Source organism: Scyliorhinus canicula, chromosome 3 (genome assembly GCF_902713615.1).
Source record: "Scyliorhinus canicula chromosome 3, sScyCan1.1, whole genome shotgun sequence".
In the NCBI taxonomy this organism is placed as follows: Eukaryota; Metazoa; Chordata; class Chondrichthyes; order Carcharhiniformes; family Scyliorhinidae; genus Scyliorhinus; species Scyliorhinus canicula.
Genome location: NC_052148.1, coordinates 40,771,481 through 40,791,736, shown reverse-complemented (window position 1 = coordinate 40,791,736; position 20,256 = coordinate 40,771,481). Strand labels below are relative to the sequence as shown.

Sequence of the window (20,256 nt, the reverse complement as noted above, 5' to 3'; positions counted from 1 at the left end):
CTGCTGCTGCATCAGAAAAATGAAGAACAGAAGGTTCTGTTCATAGGGGCCTCACGGTAGCATGGTGGTTAGCATCAATGCTTCACAGCTCCAGTGTCCCAGGTTCGATTCCCGGCTGGGTCACTGTCTGTGTGGAGTCTGCACGTCCTCCCCGTGTGTGCGTGGGTTTCCTCCGGGTGCTCCGGTTTCCTCCCACAGTCCAAAGATGTGCGGGTTAGGTGGATTGGCCATGCTAAATTGCCCGTAGTGTAAGGTTAATGGGGGGATTGTCGGGTATACGGGTTACGTGGGTTTAAGTAGGGTGATCATTGTTCGGCACAACATCGAGGGCCGAAGGGCCTGTTCTGTGCTGTACTGTTCTATGTTCTATGTTCTAAGGTGGTACTACCCTTGATCTTTAAGGACATTTTTAGTTCCTGTTCTCCCTCCTGTCACCTCAGCTGAGATTGACTTTTTAAAACCAGGGCCGGGATTCTCCCCTACCTGGCGGGGCGTGATTCCCGCTCCCGCCGATTCCCGGGTGGCGGAGAATTCCGGCCACGGTGGGGGCGGGATTTACTCTGGCCCCGGGCGATTCTCTGACCCTGCGGGGGTCGGAGAATTTTGCCCCAGATATCCACCTTCACTCCACCTTCACACTAGATCTTCACTCACCCTGTAATTCATTGGCAACAATATCAAGACAATGCACCAACTGCTTTGACCAAGTAGTTTTAGCCCCTTGCCTGCTCAGATGATAGGGAACAGGCACTACTGAGAGTTAAAGATATTGACTGTGGTCACTTCTACAAGCATTATTTCCCCACAATCTAAAGAAGATGTAAGAGCACCAAAAAAAAAGTTTAGGGCAAAGATGACAAAGGAATTATGAACAAAGTGCATGTTTTGGCTAAGATGAGGGCGAGGTCAGGTGTAATGCCTGGATCTGGTATGTCTCTCTTGTCAAGACCATGAATTGGAATCAATTTGAATTGGTTTTTGGAGCAGGCAAGGAGTTGGATTAGGGGTTTGCCCCTGTCCACACTCTGAGCTCTGGCTTTGTCACTCTGATAAAGTAATAAAAAAAACCATATAAATATTAAATAGCCTTTCTGGAGCTGATGATTCGCTCCAGTCCCTGAGGCACCCATCAGCCATGGATGGTGTGAAGCGTACTAGTGGACACCATTGGAGAACAAAATTCAGGATGAAAAAAATTTTGAATTTTGTTTCTTGTTTCGAGAATATGATATAATTGGACTTCCAAAGATGTGCAGATTATTGGCCATGCTGAATTGCCCCTTAATGTCCAAAGGTTTGCAGGTTAGGTGGGATTATGGGGATAGGGTGGGGGACTGGGCCTAGGTAGGGTACTCTTTCAGAGAGTCAGTGCAGACTACATGGGTCAACTGGCATCCTTCTGCAGTGTAGCAATTCTATGATTCTGCAGTAAATAGCAATGTATTGGGCTGCCAATTTTGTGGATATAAATTAAAAGTGGAATATTGAAGGAAAGGTTTGAAGGATAAATATTTTTTCCATTTTATGTTTAAATGTACCATTTTTCTGATCTGTATAAGATTAGATTAGTTACAGGGAACACTTCCCATTTATGAGTTCTAATATTACTTCAGTTGGGGCAGCACAGTGGTGCAGTGGTTAGCACTACTGCTTTGCGGCGCCCCGGTCCCAGGTTAGATCACGACCCTGGGTTACTGTCCGTGTGGAGTTTGCACATTCTCCCCATGTCTGCGTGGGCCTCACCTCCACAACCCACAGATGTGCAGTGTAGGTAGATTGGCCACGCTAAATTGCCCCTCAATTGGAAAAAAAGAATTGGATACTCTTTCAAAAAAAATTTCAAGTAAAAAATTTTTTAAAATAGAATATTACTTCAGTTGTCTTCTTACTTCTCATAGTTTTCGATCACACGCAATTTCTGCGGAACTAACTGAAAAACGAGGCAAAATATCACAAACAAAAGGTAAATGAGAAAACAAGGCTCTTTGGAGTAGATCTTGACTTTGTGTAATCGTATAAAACAGATGATTGTGTTTGATCCCCCATTGCACCACTCTCCTGATTTAAAGATGCAAATCTGGCTGCTGACTCTCTGATTCATTTTTCACTATCAGACCAAGAACATATCTACCTCTTTTACATCCAGTGAGCTTTTACTCTTAAATAGTTGTCCACCATGCAGAGTACAGCAGACACAGATCAGTGGCCTCTTCAAATGTGAATATCAAATTAGCCTTCTATGAGAATATAAATCAAGACAAATAGTTGTTTGATAGTACAAAACTTGAATATTGGCCCTATCAGCAACTTTGTAAATAGGGCCCAAGCCATTTGCTCACTGTACTAGGTTAATGCTAAATAAAGTGCATCAAAATCGTCCAGTGGGATGGTTGATATGATGTTCAGATCATCATACGAACATAGGCATTCGGAGCAAGAGTAGGCTACTCGGCCCCTCAAGCCTGTTCTGCCATTCAATGAGATCATGGCTGATCTGATTGCAAGGAACTTCAACTGAACACTTCTGCCTACTCCAATAATTTCACCCCTTTACTTATCAAAAATCTATCTGCCTCCACCTTTAAAATATTCAAAGACTCTGGGTGGGATTCTCCAGCCCAGCCCACCTGGTGACAGGAAATTCCCGCCCGAGGTCAATGGGCCTTTCCATGGTCCGTGTCCCACCCGTGGCGATCTTTCAGCGGGTAGGGTGGAAGAATTCAACCCACTGCTTCCAACATCTTTTGAGGAAGAGAGTTCCAAACACTCACGACCCTAGACATTTTCCTCATCTCTGTCTTAAATAGGCAACCCCTTATTTTTGAACACTGAGCCCCTAGTTCTAGATTCTTCCACAGGAAGAAACATCCTCTCCACATCGACCCTGTCAAGACACATCAGGATCTTACATGTTTCAATCATGTCACCTTTTACTCTTCTAATCTCCAGTGATACAAGCCTCACCTGTCCAACCTTTCCTCGTAAAACAATGCTCTCATTCCAGATATTAGTTTCGTAAACATTTTCTGAACTGTTTTGAATACATTTAAATCTTTCCTTAAATAAGGAGACCAATACTGTATGCAGTATTCCAGATGCGGTCTCGCCAATGCCCTGTGTAATTGAAGTATAACCTTCTAACTTTGCATTAAATTCACCTTGCAACAATCAATAACATTCTCTGGCTACTTGTTGTACCTACAGACTAACCTTTTGAGATTCATACACTTGGAATTCATACACTTGGACACACATACCCCACTGCATCTCAAAGCTCTGTAATCTCTCACTATTTAGATAATATATTTTTTTGTTCTTCCTGGCAGAATGGACAATTTCACATCTTCCCACATTATACTCCATTTGCCAGATCTTTGCCCACTCAGTTAACCTATTCATGCTCCTTTGTAGCCTCCTTATGTCTCCTTCACATTTCACTTTCCTGCCTAACTTTGTGCATTAGTAAATATACCTTTGGTCGCTTCACCCAAGTCATTTATATAGATTGTAAATGTTGAGGCCCCAGCGCTGATCTCCATGGCATATTACATCATGTCAACCAGGAAAAGGCCTATTTATGTCAACTCTCAGTTTCCTGTTGATTAGCCTATCTTCTAACCATGCTAATATGTTACCCCCTACATCATGAGCTTTTATTTTCTGTAACATCCTTTGATGTGACACCTTATCAAATGCTTTCTGGAAATCCAAGTACAGCACATCCTTTCCCTTTTTTCCACAACACATGTTACTTCTTCAAAGAACTCCAATAAATTGGTTAAACATGATTCCCCTCATGTTGATTCTACCTGATTACCTAGAATTCATCTAAGTGCCCAGCTATAACTTCTTTAATAATGGCCTCTAACATTTCCCTATGACAGATTTTAAGCTGCTCCTATGTAGTTCCTGCTTTCTGTTTCCTTTCCTTTTTGAATAAGGGAGTTACATTCTCAATTTTCCAATCTAATGGAACCCTCCCCGAATCTGGCAAATTTGGAAAATGCACCAATGTATCAACTATATCACTAGCCACTTCTTTTAAGACCCTAGGATAAAGTCTATCGGGACCTGGAGACTGGTACGCCTGCAGCTTCAAAAGTTTGCTCAGACCCAGTTCCCTGCTGATTGTAATTTTCTTCAGTTTCCTCCCTTTCATTGCTCGATTTACAGATTTTTCGTGGATGCTACTTGTGTCCTCTATAGTGAAGACTGATGCAAAAAACCTGTTCAATTCATCTTCCATCTCCTTATATTCCATTATCAATTCCCTAAACTCATTCGGGCAAAGCTGGGCAAGCAACTGCTCCATGCTGCATTCACCATGGCAATGCCTCTACCAATTAGAGTCAACTTGCCAACAAATCAGCACTCTTTTCCCATGCCGTATAAATTGTTCTTGCCCCATTACAGTTGGAAAAGTCTTGTGAGCTATCCTGATGAGTGCAAGACAAAAAAACTTTGATAGCATGTCTCTTTTTTCGGGAATAAATTTAGAGTTTTTTCACAGTACAGTAATGAATTACGTTATTATTATGAACAGTAAATTCAAAGTAGATCTGTCAGGAAAATATGCTGCAGGTTACCCTGTTGTCTCTTCTTTCATCTTCTCCACAATGGGATTGGAGTTGCCACAACGCTATCCAAACATCTTTTCCATCTCCTCCTGTGAGTCACCCATTCTTCTTCCAATCGTATGGTGTAGTGATATTTTCACCAGACTAGTCATTCAGAGACTAGGCATAATGTTCTGGGGAACTGGGTTCAAGTCCCACCATGGCAGATGGTGAAATTTGAATTCAATAAAAATCTGCAATTAAAAGTCATGACAGATGACTATAAAACCATTGTTGATAGTCAAAAATCCTTCTGGTTCACTAACGTCCCTAAGGGAAGAAAATCTGCCGTCCTTATCTGGACTGGCCTACCTATGACTCCAGACCCTCAGCAATGTGGTTGACTGCCCTTTGAAACAGTCTAGCAAACCACTCAGTCCAAAGGCAATAAATGCTGGCCCAACCAACAACACCTGACCTTCCTCTTTTCCTTCTTCCTGACAGTCCACCTCCATCACTCACCTCATTTCCTCTCTTGTCAGCTATTTTGTTTGCATTGTCATCTATTCCTAGAATTCTTCTTTCTCCTCTGGTCCACACCCACTCTTTGGTGCATAACAATGAACCATTTTCCACATTTTGCCCCGATTCCTAGCTTTATTTTGATGATTTTTTTCACTGATTCTGTCCACTGACCACACCTTATCCTTCAATTACACGCTCAGTACTATTCCAAAATGATTTATTTTCCTGTCCAATTTCTCCTGCTTTGCTGTTTCCTGGAGGCCTATAATTTGTATCCTCTTCTCACCATCAGATCAGTTACTTCACTGCTTCTCCCTGTCAGGTTACTGACATTTAGATTTAATGCCGCCACAGTCCCAGAGGACCATAGACTGCTCTCCCTTTTGAGAACTGACTGGTGGTGATTTAATCTGATTGTCACCACACCTCAGGCGAGAGGCAGCATTAAGAAGGTGGGGCCAACATGAGTAAGCTCAGTCGGTATGGGAATTGAACCTGCGCTCCAGTACTGTAGAATTGGAAAAACTATTTGAAACTTAATCCAGTTTGGCGCGTATTTTTCAGGAGGGTCTTGAAATTAATACATTTTAAAATCATTCAACACTAATTTATATATCCTAAGAAACCCAGGCAAAACATTTCTAAATTACCTCTAATGTAACATTTCTGAGGCGCTATCTTCTGCTTGTGCTATTTTCAGTTGAACGTGAACGTCACATTGTCTTATCAATTGACTATAGCCTGATATTTATTAATAATAGTGTCATTTGATATTTCCTCTGCAGCCAGTTCTGTGTATGAAAACTCTTCTATAATACAGAAAGAAGCTCTTAAGCAGAAGATAGAAAAAAGGTGAATAATTCTTTGCTGTACATGAAGGAAAGGCTCCAGTCAGCACGGTTGATTCTGCATGGCTAATATTATGACAAATAGTTGCTGTCCTTCTGCATGGATCCTTTTTTTAAATGTGTGACAAAGGTAATCTTTCCCTCCTCACCCTTCTTGGCCTGTCTCCAGCTTCTGACACAGTTGTCCGCACCATCCTCCACCAACATCTCGTCACAGTAGTCCAGCTGGATGGCACTGCCCTTATGTGGTTCCATTCTTATCTATCTAATTGTGGCCAAGAACCACTTGCAATGGCTTCTCTTCCTGCTCCTGCACCAGTACCTATGGTATTCCCCAAGATCTATCCTGGGCCTCTTCCTATGTCTCACTGACATGCTGCCCCTCGGTGACAGCACTCAAAGATGCAGTATTCGTTTTCACATGTACGCTAATGATACTCAACTTCGCCGCCACCTTTCTTGACTCCCCCACTTTTGCTAAATTATGGGACTGCTTATCTGACATCCAGTACTAGATGAGCAGAAAATTGCTCAAATTGCTCCAATTAAATATTGGTCCCCACTCCAAGTTCTGTTCTTTAGCTACTGACTCCATCTGTTCACCACCTTCATGTCATATTTGATCCCCAGTTGAGATTCCAACCTTATCTGTGCTATAACTGAGACTGCCTATTTCTATTTCCATAACATGCGATGATACGTACATGCAAACAAGGAGCAAGAGTAGGCCATTCTGCCCCTTGAAACTGCTCTACCATTTAACAAGATCATGGCTGATCTGATTGTAACCTCAAAACTGCATTCTACCTATCCCCGATAACCTTTCACCCCCTTGCTGACCAAGAATCTATCCACCTCTGCCTTAAAAATGTTCAAAGATGTTGCTTCCACTGCCTCGTCAGGAAGAGTTCCAAAGATTCACGACCCTCTAACAGAATAAATTTTGCTTCATCACTTTTAAATGGGATACTTCTTATTTTTAAACAGTGACCCCTAGTTCCAGATTCTCCCACAAGAGGAAATATTCTCTCCACATCAACCACATCAAACCCCCTCAGTATCGTATAGCCACGTTTCCCATCCTGGAGCCTAAGTGCTCCTACCAGTGGAGAACCGGGATTGGTTTCTGCTGCCGCTGGAAGCAGGGCTAAGGTGCAAGTCTCTCTCTTTAACCAGGAAAATATATGCATGGTGGAGAGTTTGCTGGATTCAGTCAGAATCCCGGTAATCTCCCCACAACACTAATCCTGCCCCTCCCCCAACTGACAAGGCAAGGCGTCCTTCCTCTCCCCCTCACCATAGGAATAAGGGGTCACCCCCTCCCCCGCAGCACACATTTACGAGGGTGACTCGACCATCAGAGACACCCATCAGTCACCCCCACATTATACCTGAAGAGCAGGCCAGGCAGTACAGTGAAAAATCACTGCATTTTCACATACCTGCCTCTAAAATCTGCTCCTCAGACAAACGTCTTTAAAGCAGCAGCTGTTACAAGTGTCAGAGGCTTCCTCAAAAGCCAAGTACCCTTGAAAGGGCTTCAAATCCCCTGACAGCCATTGAAATCCAAATCTTCCATTCAACTTCACACAGCAATACATTTCATTAGCCAGTGATTGACAGTTTTATTAGTCTAGACACAGGGCTTGGTGGATTGATTTTTTATCTTTCCTTTCACGCTTGAATTCACCTCAATTACCCTGCTCAGATGCCAACCACAATGCTTATAAACACCCTTGCTATGATTGACCGCTCCTCACCACATCAAAAGCAGCTAAGTGATTTTCTTTCCTCTTTTTCATCTCGGAGTCTACCGCATCAGTGCCATTCTTGGGCAACTTCAACCAAAGCCGGCTGGAGGATTTCCCGCTGTGGAAGTTGATGCATATCGAAGGTGTGGTAAATTGGGCTTCAATCCCATAGATTAAATTGAAATGGATGCAAATCACTGATTTGCTTCCTCACGTTGGCATGAGGTCGGTAACACACTAAGGACATGATGTGACCATCAATTCACTAGAGACACGATTGGAAGTAAACTGTGGTTTTAATAGTCTTACAACTGAGCCTGCCTGCGACCAGAGGAACTGAGAGCAGGCTCACGGCTGCAGCACTTTATACTTCCGGTAGTGGGAGGGGCCATGGGCGGAGCCATGGGCGGAGCCAAGGGTGGAGCGCTATACAAGCTCCTCATCTCCCCCTATGGGCAGAGCCGCGCAACGTCTCACATACAGAGCCCACAAGGACATAATACAATGCAATGCAATACAGTGTGAATTACAATACAGTATAATTCACCACAGGACACCAGCAGGGAATTGGAGCATCGCAACGGGCTTGGTGTCAGGGACCAAACCCATTTTTCGTGGGACACTCCATTCTCTGTTCGATTGGGAATCCCAATTATGGCATCAGGCAATGGAGAATCCACCCCATAATTTCCCTTACACAAAACAATTTTGACTCTGCCTGTTTGCCTTGAGCTTATCCAAGTGCCCTGCTATAACTTACTTCATAATAGCTTCTAACATTTTCCCTTTGACAGGTGTTAGACTAACTGGCCTGTAGTTCCCACTTTCTGTCTCACTCTCTTTTTCAATAATGAAGTTACATTTGCTATCTTCCAATCTATGGAACCTTCCATGAATCTAGAGAATTTGGGAAAATTAAAACCAATGCATCACCTATCTCACTAGACACTTAATTTAAGATCCCAGGGTGAAGTCCATCAGGACCTCGGCTCTTATCAGATCGCAGCTCCAACAATTTACTCAGTGCCACTTCTCTGGTGACTGTAATTTTTTGGAGTTCCTCCTCTTCCATTTCCTGGTTTTTAGCTGCTTTTGGGATGTTACTTGTATCGTCTATAGAGAAGACTGATACAAAATATCTATTCAATTGAAAATGAAAAAAATGAAAATCGCTTATTGTCACGAGTAGGCTTCAATGAAGTTACTGTGAAAAGTCCCTAGTCGCCACATTCCGGCGCCTGTCCAGGGAGGCTGGTACGGGAATTGAACCATGCTGCTGGCCTGCTTGGTCTGCTTTAAAAGCCAGCGATTTAGCTGAGTGAGCTAAACCAGCCCCTCATCTGCCACCTCCATGTTTTCCATTAACAATTTTCCAGACTCACTTTCTACAGGGCCAATGCTCATTTTGTTAACATCTCTTTAAAATATTTCTAAACTAATAATAATCTTTATTAGTGACAATAAAGATTATTATTATTAGTGTCACAAGTAGGCTTACATTAACACTGCAATGAAAATCCTGTGAAAATGCCCTAGTCGCCACACTATGGTGCCTGTTTGAGTACACTGAGGGAGAATTCAGAATGTCCAATTTACCGAACAAGCAGGTCTTTTGGTTCTTGTGGGAGGAAACCCAGGCAGACACGGAGAGAAATGCAGACTCTGCACAGACAGTGTCCCAAGCTGGGAATTGAACCCGGATCCCTGCTGCTGTGAAACAACAGTGCTAACCATTGTGCTACCATGCCACACTGTCCCTCTCACAAATGAACACCAACACAAAGAATTCATTTCGAACCCTACCTACATCCTCTGGCTCCACACACAAATTACTACTGGTGCTTAATGTCCTTTACCACAACAGTCTTGAATCTAACGGAGTTATGATCGCTATCTGAAAGATGCTCCCCCACTGATACTTCAACCGCCTGCCCAGCTTCGTTTATGAAAATTAATCCAGGACCACTCCTTCTCTTATAGGTCCTTCTACGTACTGGCTTAAAAAGTTCTCCCGGATGCATTTTAAGAATTCTCCTCCCTCTAAACTTTTCACATTATGACTATCCCAGTTAATGTTGGGAAGTTGAAATCCCCCACTATTACTACTGTATTACTTTTACACTTCTGAAATTTGCCTACATTTCTGCTCTTTTATTTCTCTTGGATTTTTAGAGGGGGCTGTAGAACACTCCTATCAATGTGATTGCTCCTTGTTGCTTTTTATGTTGTACCCATATGGCTTCAGTTGAAGAGCCTTCTAGGATGTCATCCCTCCTTACTACTGTAATTAATTCCCTGATCCGAATGGTGACACCCTTTCTCTTTTACCTCTGTTTATTTGTTTGTTTATTTGTTTATTGTCACGTGTACCAAGGTACAGTGAAAAGTATTTTTCTACGAACAGCTCAATAGATCATTAAGTACATGAAAAGAAAAGGCAATAAAAGAAAATACATAATAGGGCAATACAAGGTACACAATGTAACTAGATAGCACCAGCATCAGGTGAAGCATACAGGAGTGTAGTGTTAATCAGGTCAATCCATCAGAGGGTCGTTTAGGAGTCTGGTAACAGTGGGGAAGAAGCTGTTTTTGAGTCTGTTTGTGCGTGTTCTCAGACTTCTGTATCTCCTGTCCGATGGGAGAAGTTGGAAGAGTGAGTAGGCCAGGTGGGAGGGGTCTTTGATTATGCTGCCCGCTTTCCCCAGGCAGCGGGAGGTGTAAATGGAATCAATGGATGGGAGGCAGGTTTGTGTGATGAACTGGGCGGTATTCACGACTGTCTGAAGTTTCTTGCAGTCTTGTGCTGAGCAGTTGCCATACCAGGCTGTGATGCAGTCAGATAGGATACTTTCTATAGTGCATCCGTAAGAGTTGGTAAGTGTGGACATGTTGAATTTCCTTAGTTTTCTGACGAATAATAGGCGCTGTTGTGCTTTCTTGGTGGTTGCGCGGTACCCCACGCGCGGTGGCTTTACGGAATGCGCCGGCCCCGACGCAACATGGCGCGGGGGTTCTGGGGCCGGACCCGCAACAAAGTAGGCCTGGAGGGGGGGGGAGAAGAGGCTGGCCCGCCGATTAGTGGGCCCCGATCGCGGGCCAGACCCCATAAGAGGCCCCCCCCACAGGCCACCCCCTGACCCTTCGTGCAGAGTTCCCGCCGGCAGTGACCAGGTGTGGACGGCGCCGGAGGGACTCTGCTTTTTCCGCGCGGCCGCTTGGCCCACCCGGGCCGGAGAATCGACGGCCCGGCCTCATACAGCGGCCGGCGCTGCACCAAACGCACCGGTGCAAATTGCGCTGACTCTCCGCACCTCGGAAAATCTCGGACGGCGTGGTAGTCGGCGGCTCGGTTGTGGTGAATATCCGGCCCGGCACAGGGCTGAGAGAATCGCGCCCCTTGTATTAAAATAAGTACCATTCAATCTTGCCAATCTTCTAATTTTGGCTGTGCATCTATTCCTGCTGCACCTTCCTTCAGGATCTCGGCCCCCTGCCAAGCTAGTTTAAACCATCCCCAACAGTAGTAGCATCCTCCCGGCAAAGACACTGGTTCCATTTTGGTGCAGGTGCAAACCTTCCACCTTTTACAGGATCCACTGTCCACAAAAACGGTCCTAATGTCCCAGAAATCTAAAGCCCTCCCTCTAGCACCATCTCTCCAGCCACACATTCATCTGGACTAACCTCTTATTTCTATACTCATGAGCACATGGCACTGGAAGTAATTCAGAGATTACTACCTTCTGGGTCCTGTTTTTAAATCTACTTCTTAGCTCCTTAAATTCCGTTTGCAGGACCTCAAGCCTTTTTCTGCCTATATTGTTGGTCTCAATGTGTACCACAATATCTGTCTGTTTGCCCTCCTCATTCAGTATACGCTGCAGCCATTCAGTAACATCCATGACCCTGGCACCAGGGAAACAATTTACTGTCATGATATGCAAACATACAACCAATGAATACTCAGAATAGGACACAACCAATGGGCAGTCAGGACACTCAGAGGTGGCATCACCACAAGGGGGCATGATATAAACACTATAAAAAGGGATGAGGCACTCACACCCTGCCTCTTTCCACAGACAGACATCTAGAGAGTTAGACAGGGTAGATCAGCAGCATCACACCCCAGCACATGGCTTAGAGCAAGCTGGTACAGTTAGACTGAGTTACTAGTTAGATTACCAGAGAGTTAAACTCATTTGAGAACTGTTTTAATAATTCAATAAACACTTTGAACACATTTCAGAGTCTGGAGCATCATTTAGTTAAGACTGCATCAAGTAGCAGCCTCTATTATCTGAAGCAGCAGAACACAACATTTACCATCCTGGAATCTCTTTTGCGGCCAAATTTAGCAAAATTAGCAACCATACCTTCAGTACCTGCATCCAACTCATTTATATAATTGTAAAAAATTGAGGCCCAGTACTCACCATTCACCACTTGTTTCATCCTGTCAACCAGAAAAGACCGATTTACGTAAACTTTCTGTTTCCTGTTGGTTCACTAATTATTAATAACACAAGACTTGTATCTCTATGCAATAATATACACGGCTCCGTACTAAACTACACCTAACAACTAAGATGACCTTTACTTAACTTCGAGTGACCCACATTGTGCGAGATAAGGCCTTTATCCGGGTCCACGTGGTTGGTTGGAAGTCTTCAGGTTCGTCACGGCTGGGCTCGTCCTTCAGGTAGCGATCGCGGGTCCTTGAACTGGGCTAGTTGATATGCTGCAATTGATCACACACAGGCCATTCCAAAAGAGACCAATCTCTAGTGCGCAGGGCTGTTTATCCTTTGTCTCTTTTGCGCCATTTTGGGCGGTCCTTACTCCAGGTCCAATGGATCAATCGGGTTTTCGATCACCCTCACTGACCTTAGCCAATTAGGGGGCAGATACCTCGGTGGCTGGGCGGGTCCTAGCTATCATTGTCCTAGGCACGTAGGCCTTTCCAAATAAGGGGGGGTAGCACCAGTTAGTCTACTATCATTGATGATCCTTAGTGCGACTGCTATTGCCTTGGGGAAAATGGTAACTGATTCTCAATGGATGCGAGTTTCAGCCAAGTCTGGTTTCTTTGCACAATACAGAGGCTGTGTACCTGTCTGTGTCCCAAATTGACCACAACTCCCATGGTCCTTTGCAGGTGGCCATTTTACATGGCTACATTCCGTCCTCTTGATTCTGAACGCGAAACGTGGTGGATCACAGTCTTGATCCCATAGTCTACCTTATCAAGCTGGCCACTGGTCAGTCAGTTAAGATCCTACTCTACTCTGTCCTAGAATTCATTGTATAATTTTGCCTACTACCTTATCACATACATTCATTAAAACAATTCACTACAACTGGCTATTTTATATCAAAACTAAATTCATATAAAGTAATTAAACTTAAATTCATAATAAACGGTTGGTTGCTAACTAAACTTTTTATGCTGCACGTATGCTGCTGTTTTTACATAACAAACTTATTTGCAGCATAAAATTTAATACAGCAGCATCATATTCTTCCTTCTTATCACATTTCATCAGTACAGAGGCCCAAAGAGTCCATTTAGCAGCGGTTATCACAGTTTTTGTAAGTTGTACATTCTTAGTAGAGTTCTATTGGATTCCAAAGAGGGGGGCCCAAACTGTGTATATAGGGGGCCGGGAGGCTTTTGCCTTCCATTTATGGAGTTTGAATGTGAGGACTACACTATAGATTACTGCAATCAGGAGGAGGGTCTCTGTTATGTATGAGAGTGGGTTCCATTTTGCAATGCCTTCCCACCAGGTGGGGGTTTCAGTCTCTATCTCTAACAGTTGTTGTGTGGTATCCTGACTGGAGGTGGTCTGTGGGGTGTTGTCACTCAGGGCTGGTTTAGGTCCTACTCTAATTATGTGTATTGCCAAATTACCTTTAGTGGGTTTCCCAGGGCAATTTTGTCCGATTCTCATTGTGTTCCCTGCAATTATATTTAAACATCCAATTTCGGGGCACCCTTCTTAGTAAGTTCCCACCAATCTTCTGTTCCGGTTCTGCTAATGTAACATTCTGATGTGAACCCTTTGGGCTTTCTGTAAATTGTCCATTGGTTATTGCACCCAAAATATGACGATTGTATTCTTACGCACCTATAGGGTGCCACTCTCACTTTCCTCTGCATCTAGGGGACGGTACCACAGACCGCCGGGCTGTGGAAAGTCTTGGGTATGTTGTGCTCAGATTTCGGTAAGTGCGGCAATTATCCAGACGAAGATGATGGGTGCTGGGTTCATCCTGCGGTGTCTGGTTTCTGTGTAATCCTAGGGAATCAAGCATAGTATCATCTCAGTATCGTTGGTTAATATCTGTGTGTGTTAGTCTTTCTCTCTTAGTTCCAATTTCCCTTTATGATTGTCATCATGTGTGACTCCCCCATTTTGTTTTAAAAAGAATTTTGGAGAGGTACTAATCCAAGTATCTCAATTCAAGTATTCAAGTGTCTCACAGCTGGTGTGGTCGATGCGTGGAGTGGATGGATGGTTTCTTCAACCGTTCTCCATCTTTACTAGCAATCATGAGAGGTTGAGGCTTTGCTTAACCAGCCGAATTTCAGGGCAGCCACTTTTATAGGACGAGATTCTCCGCAAATGCGGAGAATCGTAAAGGCTGCCGTGGGACAGGCCGTGACCCATGGCAGCCTTCACGCGCACTTCCGGGGCCGATTCTCCCCCCCGGGCGGGGCTAGGAGCGTGGCCCCGTGCGTCACGGCGGCACGGCCTTGACGACGATTCGTGGCGTGGGTCAGGCGTGGGGGGGGGAGAATAGCGGGAGGGCGTGAAAAATTTCGGGAGGCCCTCCCGCTATTCTCCCACCCGGCGTGGGGGGTGGAGAATCGCGCCCATAGAGTTTCATCCCAGAGACTCAGAGGTAGCAGCAGAGATCAGCAACCAGTGTTTTAAGAGCAAATAGTATTTGGAAGTGACCCGAAGGGGTCTGAAAGAACAGTGGAAGAAACAATGGTGTAGATTTGAAGCGGAAAGGAAGATTTAAGACCTGCCCAAAGAAGTAAAGGGTGTAGTAAACCATTCCAGACAGCATGATGAGAAACGTGGGGTGAATGTGCGCCGCTGCAGGACAAGAATGGGTGAGATCCCCGGGCAGGGCGGGGATTAGTGCTGTTACTCCACTACCTGAGCGTGATTGACTGGATAATTCAGGTAGGGCGGGGATCAGTGCCGTGATTCCCTACCTGGATGACCAGGATGAACAGGAAGAATTTGTAGTCTTATTGTAGCATTCAACTGCCATTGGTCAGTAGACCACGTCTGACGGTTTAATCAGAAGAATAATTATGACTGCATAGCCGAGTGTCGGGCTGACATAGATTAAAACCATGTTTTGGAGAGAAGAGGAGGTTAAAATAAGAAGACGGGCAGGGTCCATCAGAAATTTGGACACCTTAATTCTTATTTGCGTGCATCAGTTCCGTTCAATCATTTCCCAGAAGGGGCTCATCGCTTAAATCATCACCTTCTCCTGGTTGCCAGGCTCGTGTCTGCAGATTCCAGGCGGTAGCCATGTAGGCCTGTGGGTGGTCCGATTTGTCATGTCTTACCAACCTGTAGCAATTGTCACAGTGCCAAAAGGGAGTATCGGGTTTGTCGTGTGACGGAGAGGAGTCGGGAACTGGTGTCCTGGAAGTGGAAGCAATGTTGCTGGGAGTGGGCGTAGGAAAAGTCGTTGGGCAGGGACGGCCGTACAAGGGATTGGAAAAATCCAAGGCGTCGTTCCGGGGGCTAAGGTAGCTGACGGTGGGGAAGTCGCTGGGGATGATAGGGATGATTTATAGGGCTGGTTTATTTCATTGGGCTAGACAGCAGGTTTGTAATGCAGAACAAGGCCAGCAGCGCGGGTTCAATTCCCGTACCAACTTACCCCAACAGGCGTCGAAATGTGGCAACTAGGGGCCTTTCACAGTAACTTCATACTAGTGACAATAAAAGATTATTATAGGCAGCACGGGCGCATTGTGGTTAGCACAATTGCTTCACAGCTCCAGGGTACCAGGTTCGATTCCGGCTTGGGTCACTGTCTATGCGAACTCTGCACATCCTCCCCGTGTGTGCATGGGTTTCCTCCGGGTGCTTCGGTTTTCTCCCACAGTCCAAAGATGTGCAGGTCAGATGGATTGGCCATGATAAATTGCCTTAGTGTCCAAAATTGCCCTTAGTGTTGGGTAGGGTTGCTGGGTAATGGGGATAGGGTGGAGGTGTGTGGTTGGGTAGGGTGCTCTTTCCAAGAGCCGGTGCAGACGCGATGGGCTGAATGGCCTCCTTCTGCACTGTAAATTCTATGATAGTCAAATCCGGGAGGCTCTCACCAGAGTCAAGTTCGAGGTTGAAACCTGTGAGTGTGGGCGGAGTCGAGGGGAGAGTGTCGTTCAGAGGGGGGGTAGGGTTGGGGTGGAGGCGTTGGGCTGAGTCGTCAGTGGGAAGAGCGTCATCCTCTCCCATTACCAAGGCTAAGTGGTGGGTGTGGCTACGTCGTGATCCATAGAGTTTGAATTGGTCGATGTGGAACCAACCAGTCTTACCGTTGGGGTACGCTATCTTGTACACAGAGGGGGTTACTTTGTCAGAGATGGAGTAGGGGCCTGCAAATTTAGGGGCTCGGAAGGAGCATAACTTTCTGGCCGACTGTATTGTAGTAGTTACCACTGTGTATTATATTGTATATATGGGTATTACGATAAGGCCCCTGTACTACAGGTACGGGATAGATCTCTGCCTGCTTACTCCACCCAGTAGGCGGAGTATAAATGTATGTGCTCTCCGAACAGCAGCTGGAGGAGGCCACACATCTCTGTGTAATAAAGCCTCAATTACATTCTACTCTCGTCTCATCGTAATTGATTGTGCATCAATTTATTACACAGAGATTTTTCAGAGATGGACCTCTACATCAAGCTGGATCGCCTACAGCTGCATCCTCAAGCAGACAACGCCAAAAAAGTACTTCGAACATTGGCTAGCTTTCTTTGAAGCATACATTAGGTCTGCGACTGATCCAATCTCAGAGGCACAGAAGCTCCAGATTCTGTACGCGTGACTGAGCTCCAACGTTTTTCCCCTCGTCCGTGACCCGCCTACCTTCGCAGAGGCAATGGCGCTACTGATGGAGAATTAGGCTCAGCAAACCAACAAGATCAACGCCAGGCACATACTGTCCACGCGGCGCCAACTTCCCAGTGAGTCTGCGGAAGATTTCTGGTGTGCCCTGCTTACCCTGGTGAGAGATTGTGATTGCCAGGCTGTTTCGGCCTCTGAACATTCAAAACTTCTAATGAGAGATGCGTTCGTTACGGGCATAGAGTCGAACTACATCCGCCAGCGCCTCTTAGAAGGGGCCACGCTTGACCTCGCTGCAATTAAGAAACTAGCGCTCTCGCTCACAGTTGCCTCATGCAACGTACAGGCTTATGCCCCCGACCGCACGGCCCACCCCTCCTGTGCATCATGGACCCTGCCAGCGGCCACCTCATCGTGGACCCCATCAGCAACCGCCACAAGCCAACCCCATGCTTGCGCCACGCGGCAGCCATCCAACCCCGGTAGACCCAAGTGCTACTTCTGCGGACAGACAAAACACCCCTGGCAGCCCGCCCGGCGCGGAGCGTGCTCTGCAAGGCCTGTGGCATGAAAGGATATTTCACTGCAGTGTGCCAGACCCGCTCAATCACCGCTATTGTTCCGGCAGCCCCCACATGCGGCTAGTGGGCGCCGGAATCTTCCTCTCCTCAGACCACGTGCGGCCTGTGGTCGCCGCCATCTTGCTCCACTCACAACACGTGTGGCCCGTAGGCGCCGCCATCTTGCTTGCCTCAGAAGCAATGGGTGCTGCCATCTTGCCTGCCCCAGGACACGTGCGGCCCGTGGGACCCGTCTCAGGACTCCCGCCCATCCGGCACCTCATCGGGCCGCTCATCGCCTGCAACCGCCGATGACCAGCCACGTCTCGCCTCAGTCACAATCGACTAGTTTCGACTGCACAACCTCGCGACCGCCCCGATACGGTAAGGCGCTGCTCTCTCACAGTACACCTCGCTAACCAAAGAATCTCCCTAGCCACCGGATCCCACTCCGTGGCAATCCGGGGGTACTGCATCGCCACCCTCACCGTCCAGGGCGTAGAGTACAGCTGCTTCCGTCTCTATGTTCTCCCCAACCTCTGCGTTGCCTTGCTACTCGGCCTGGACTTCCAGTGCAACCTCCAGAGCCTAACCCTGAAATTTGACGGGCCCCTACCACCCCTTACTGTTTGCGGCCTCGCAACCCTTACGATCGACCCGCCTTCCCTTTTTGCAAACCTCACCCCGGATTGCAAACCCGTCGCCACCAGGAGCAGATGGTACAGCGCCCAGGACAGGACCTTCATCAGGTCTGTGGTCCAGCGGCTGCTGCGGGAAGGTATTATCGAGGCCAGCAACAGCCCCTGGAGAGCCCAAGTGGTAGAGGTGAAAACCGGGGAGAAAATCAGGATGGTCATTGACTACAGTCAGACCATCAATCGGTACACGCAGCTCGACGCATACCCCCTCCCACGCATATCTGATATGGTCAATCAGATTGCACAATACCTGGTCTTCTCGACAGTGGACCTGAAATCTGCCTACCACCAGCTCCCCATCTGTGAGGCGGACCGCCCATACACTGCGTTTGAAGCAGACGGCCGCCTTTACCATTTCCTTAGGGTTCCCTTCGGCATCACCAACGGGGTCTCGGTCTTCCAACGGAAGATGGACAGAATGGTTGACCGGTACGGGCTGCGGGCCACTTTCCCGTACCTGGACAATGTCACCATCTGCGGCCACGACCAGCAGGACCATGACGCTAACCTTTCCAAATTTCTCCACACCATTACACTCCTCAACTTACAACAAGGAGAACTGTGTGTTCAGCACGAACCGATTAGCCATCCTCGGCTATGTGTTCAGAACCGAGTACTAGGGCCCGACCCCGACCGTATGTGCCCCTTCATGGAACTCATCCTCCCCCACAGCCCCAAGGTATTCAAACGATGCCTGGGGTTATTTTCGTACTACGGCCAGTGGGTCCCAAACGATGTGGACAAGGCCCACCCACTCATTCAATCCACCGCTTTCCCACTGACGGCCGAGGCTCACCAGGCCTTCAACCGTATCAAGGCCGACATCGCCAAAGCCGCGATGCATGCGGTCAATGAGACACTCCCCTTCCAAGTCGAGAGCGATGCATCAGACCCTCAACCAGGCAGGCAGACCCGTGGCATTCTTTTCCCGCACCCTCCAAGCCTCCGAAATTCGGCATTCCTCCGTCGAAAAGGAGGCCCAAGCCATCGCTGGAGCTGTGCGGCATTGGAGGCAATACCTGGCTGGCAGGAGATTCACTCTCCCCACTGACCAACGGTCGGTTGCCTTCATGTTTAACAACACACAGGGGGGTAAGATCAAAAATGATAAAATTTTGAGGTGGAGGATCGAGCTCTCCACCTACAATTACGAGATTTTTTATCGCCCCGGTAAGCTCAACGAGCCCCCTGATGCCCTAATCCAAGGCACATGTGCCAACGCACAAGTGGGCTGACTCTGCACCCTGCACGATGATCTCTGTCACCCAGGAGTTGCCCGGTTTTACCACTTCATTAAGACCCACAATCTGCTATACTCCATCGAGGAAGTCAGGGCTATCACCAGAGACTGCCAGGTCTGCGCAGAGCGTAAACTGCACTTCTACCGGCCAGACCGTGCGTGCCTGGTGAAGGCCTCCCGCCCCTTTGAACACCTCAGCGTGGACTTCAAAGGGCCCCTCCCCTCCACCGACCGCAACACGGACTTTCTTAATATGGTCAACGAGTATTCCCGATTCCCCTTCGCCGTCCCATGCCCCGATATGACGTCTGCCACGGTCATCAAAGCCCTCAACACCATCTTCGCTCTGTTTGGTTTCCCCGCCTACGTCCACAGCGACCGGGGATCCTCATTTATGAGCGATGAGCTGCGCCAGTACTTGCTCAACAGGGGCATTGCCTCGAGCAGGATGACCAGCTACAACCCCCGGGGAAACGGGCAGGTGGAGCGAGAGAATGGGACAGTCTGGAGGGCCGTCCAGCTGGCCCTATGTTCCAGAAATCTCCTGGCCTCCCACTGGCAGGAGGTCCTCCCCGACGCTCTTCACTCCATTCAGTCGCTCCTGTGCACCGCAACTAATGAAACCCCCCATGAACGTCTCTTTGCCTTCCCTAGGAAGTCTACCTCCAGGGTTTCGCTTCCAACATGGTTGGCAGCTCCAGGACCTGTTCTCCTCTGCAAGCACGTGCAGCTCCACAAGGCGGACCCGTTGGTTGAGAGGGTACAGATTCTCCACGCAAACCCACCTACGTAGCCGCCAAGACACAGTCTCCCTCAAGGACCTGGCACCACCTGGGTCCCCACACCCACTCCTGCCCCGGCACCACCCTCCCTCCCCCCAGCACACCCCACCACAGCCCCCGCTCCAGGACAATCCGTCCTCCCCTTGCTCCCACCTGGGGATGAAGAGGATTTCGACACGCTCC

General features: G+C 47.3%; 1 protein-coding gene across 2 annotated transcripts in view; it reads left to right on the top strand.

Annotated features, from left to right (window-relative positions):
- The window catches only part of LOC119963925, a 62,540-nt gene that overhangs the window by 23,674 nt on the left and 18,610 nt on the right, over window positions 1-20,256 (top strand). Inside the window, exons 5-6 of one of the 2 annotated variants that reach the window (XM_038793350.1) lie at window positions 1,899-1,963; window positions 5,867-5,933. The exons of the other annotated variant lie outside the window; for it this stretch is intronic. Of the exons in view, the coding sequence (XP_038649278.1) occupies window positions 1,899-1,963; window positions 5,867-5,933 (132 nt within the window). The remainder of the gene's footprint in view (window positions 1-1,898; window positions 1,964-5,866; window positions 5,934-20,256) is intronic. 2 annotated transcript variants of the gene reach the window in all.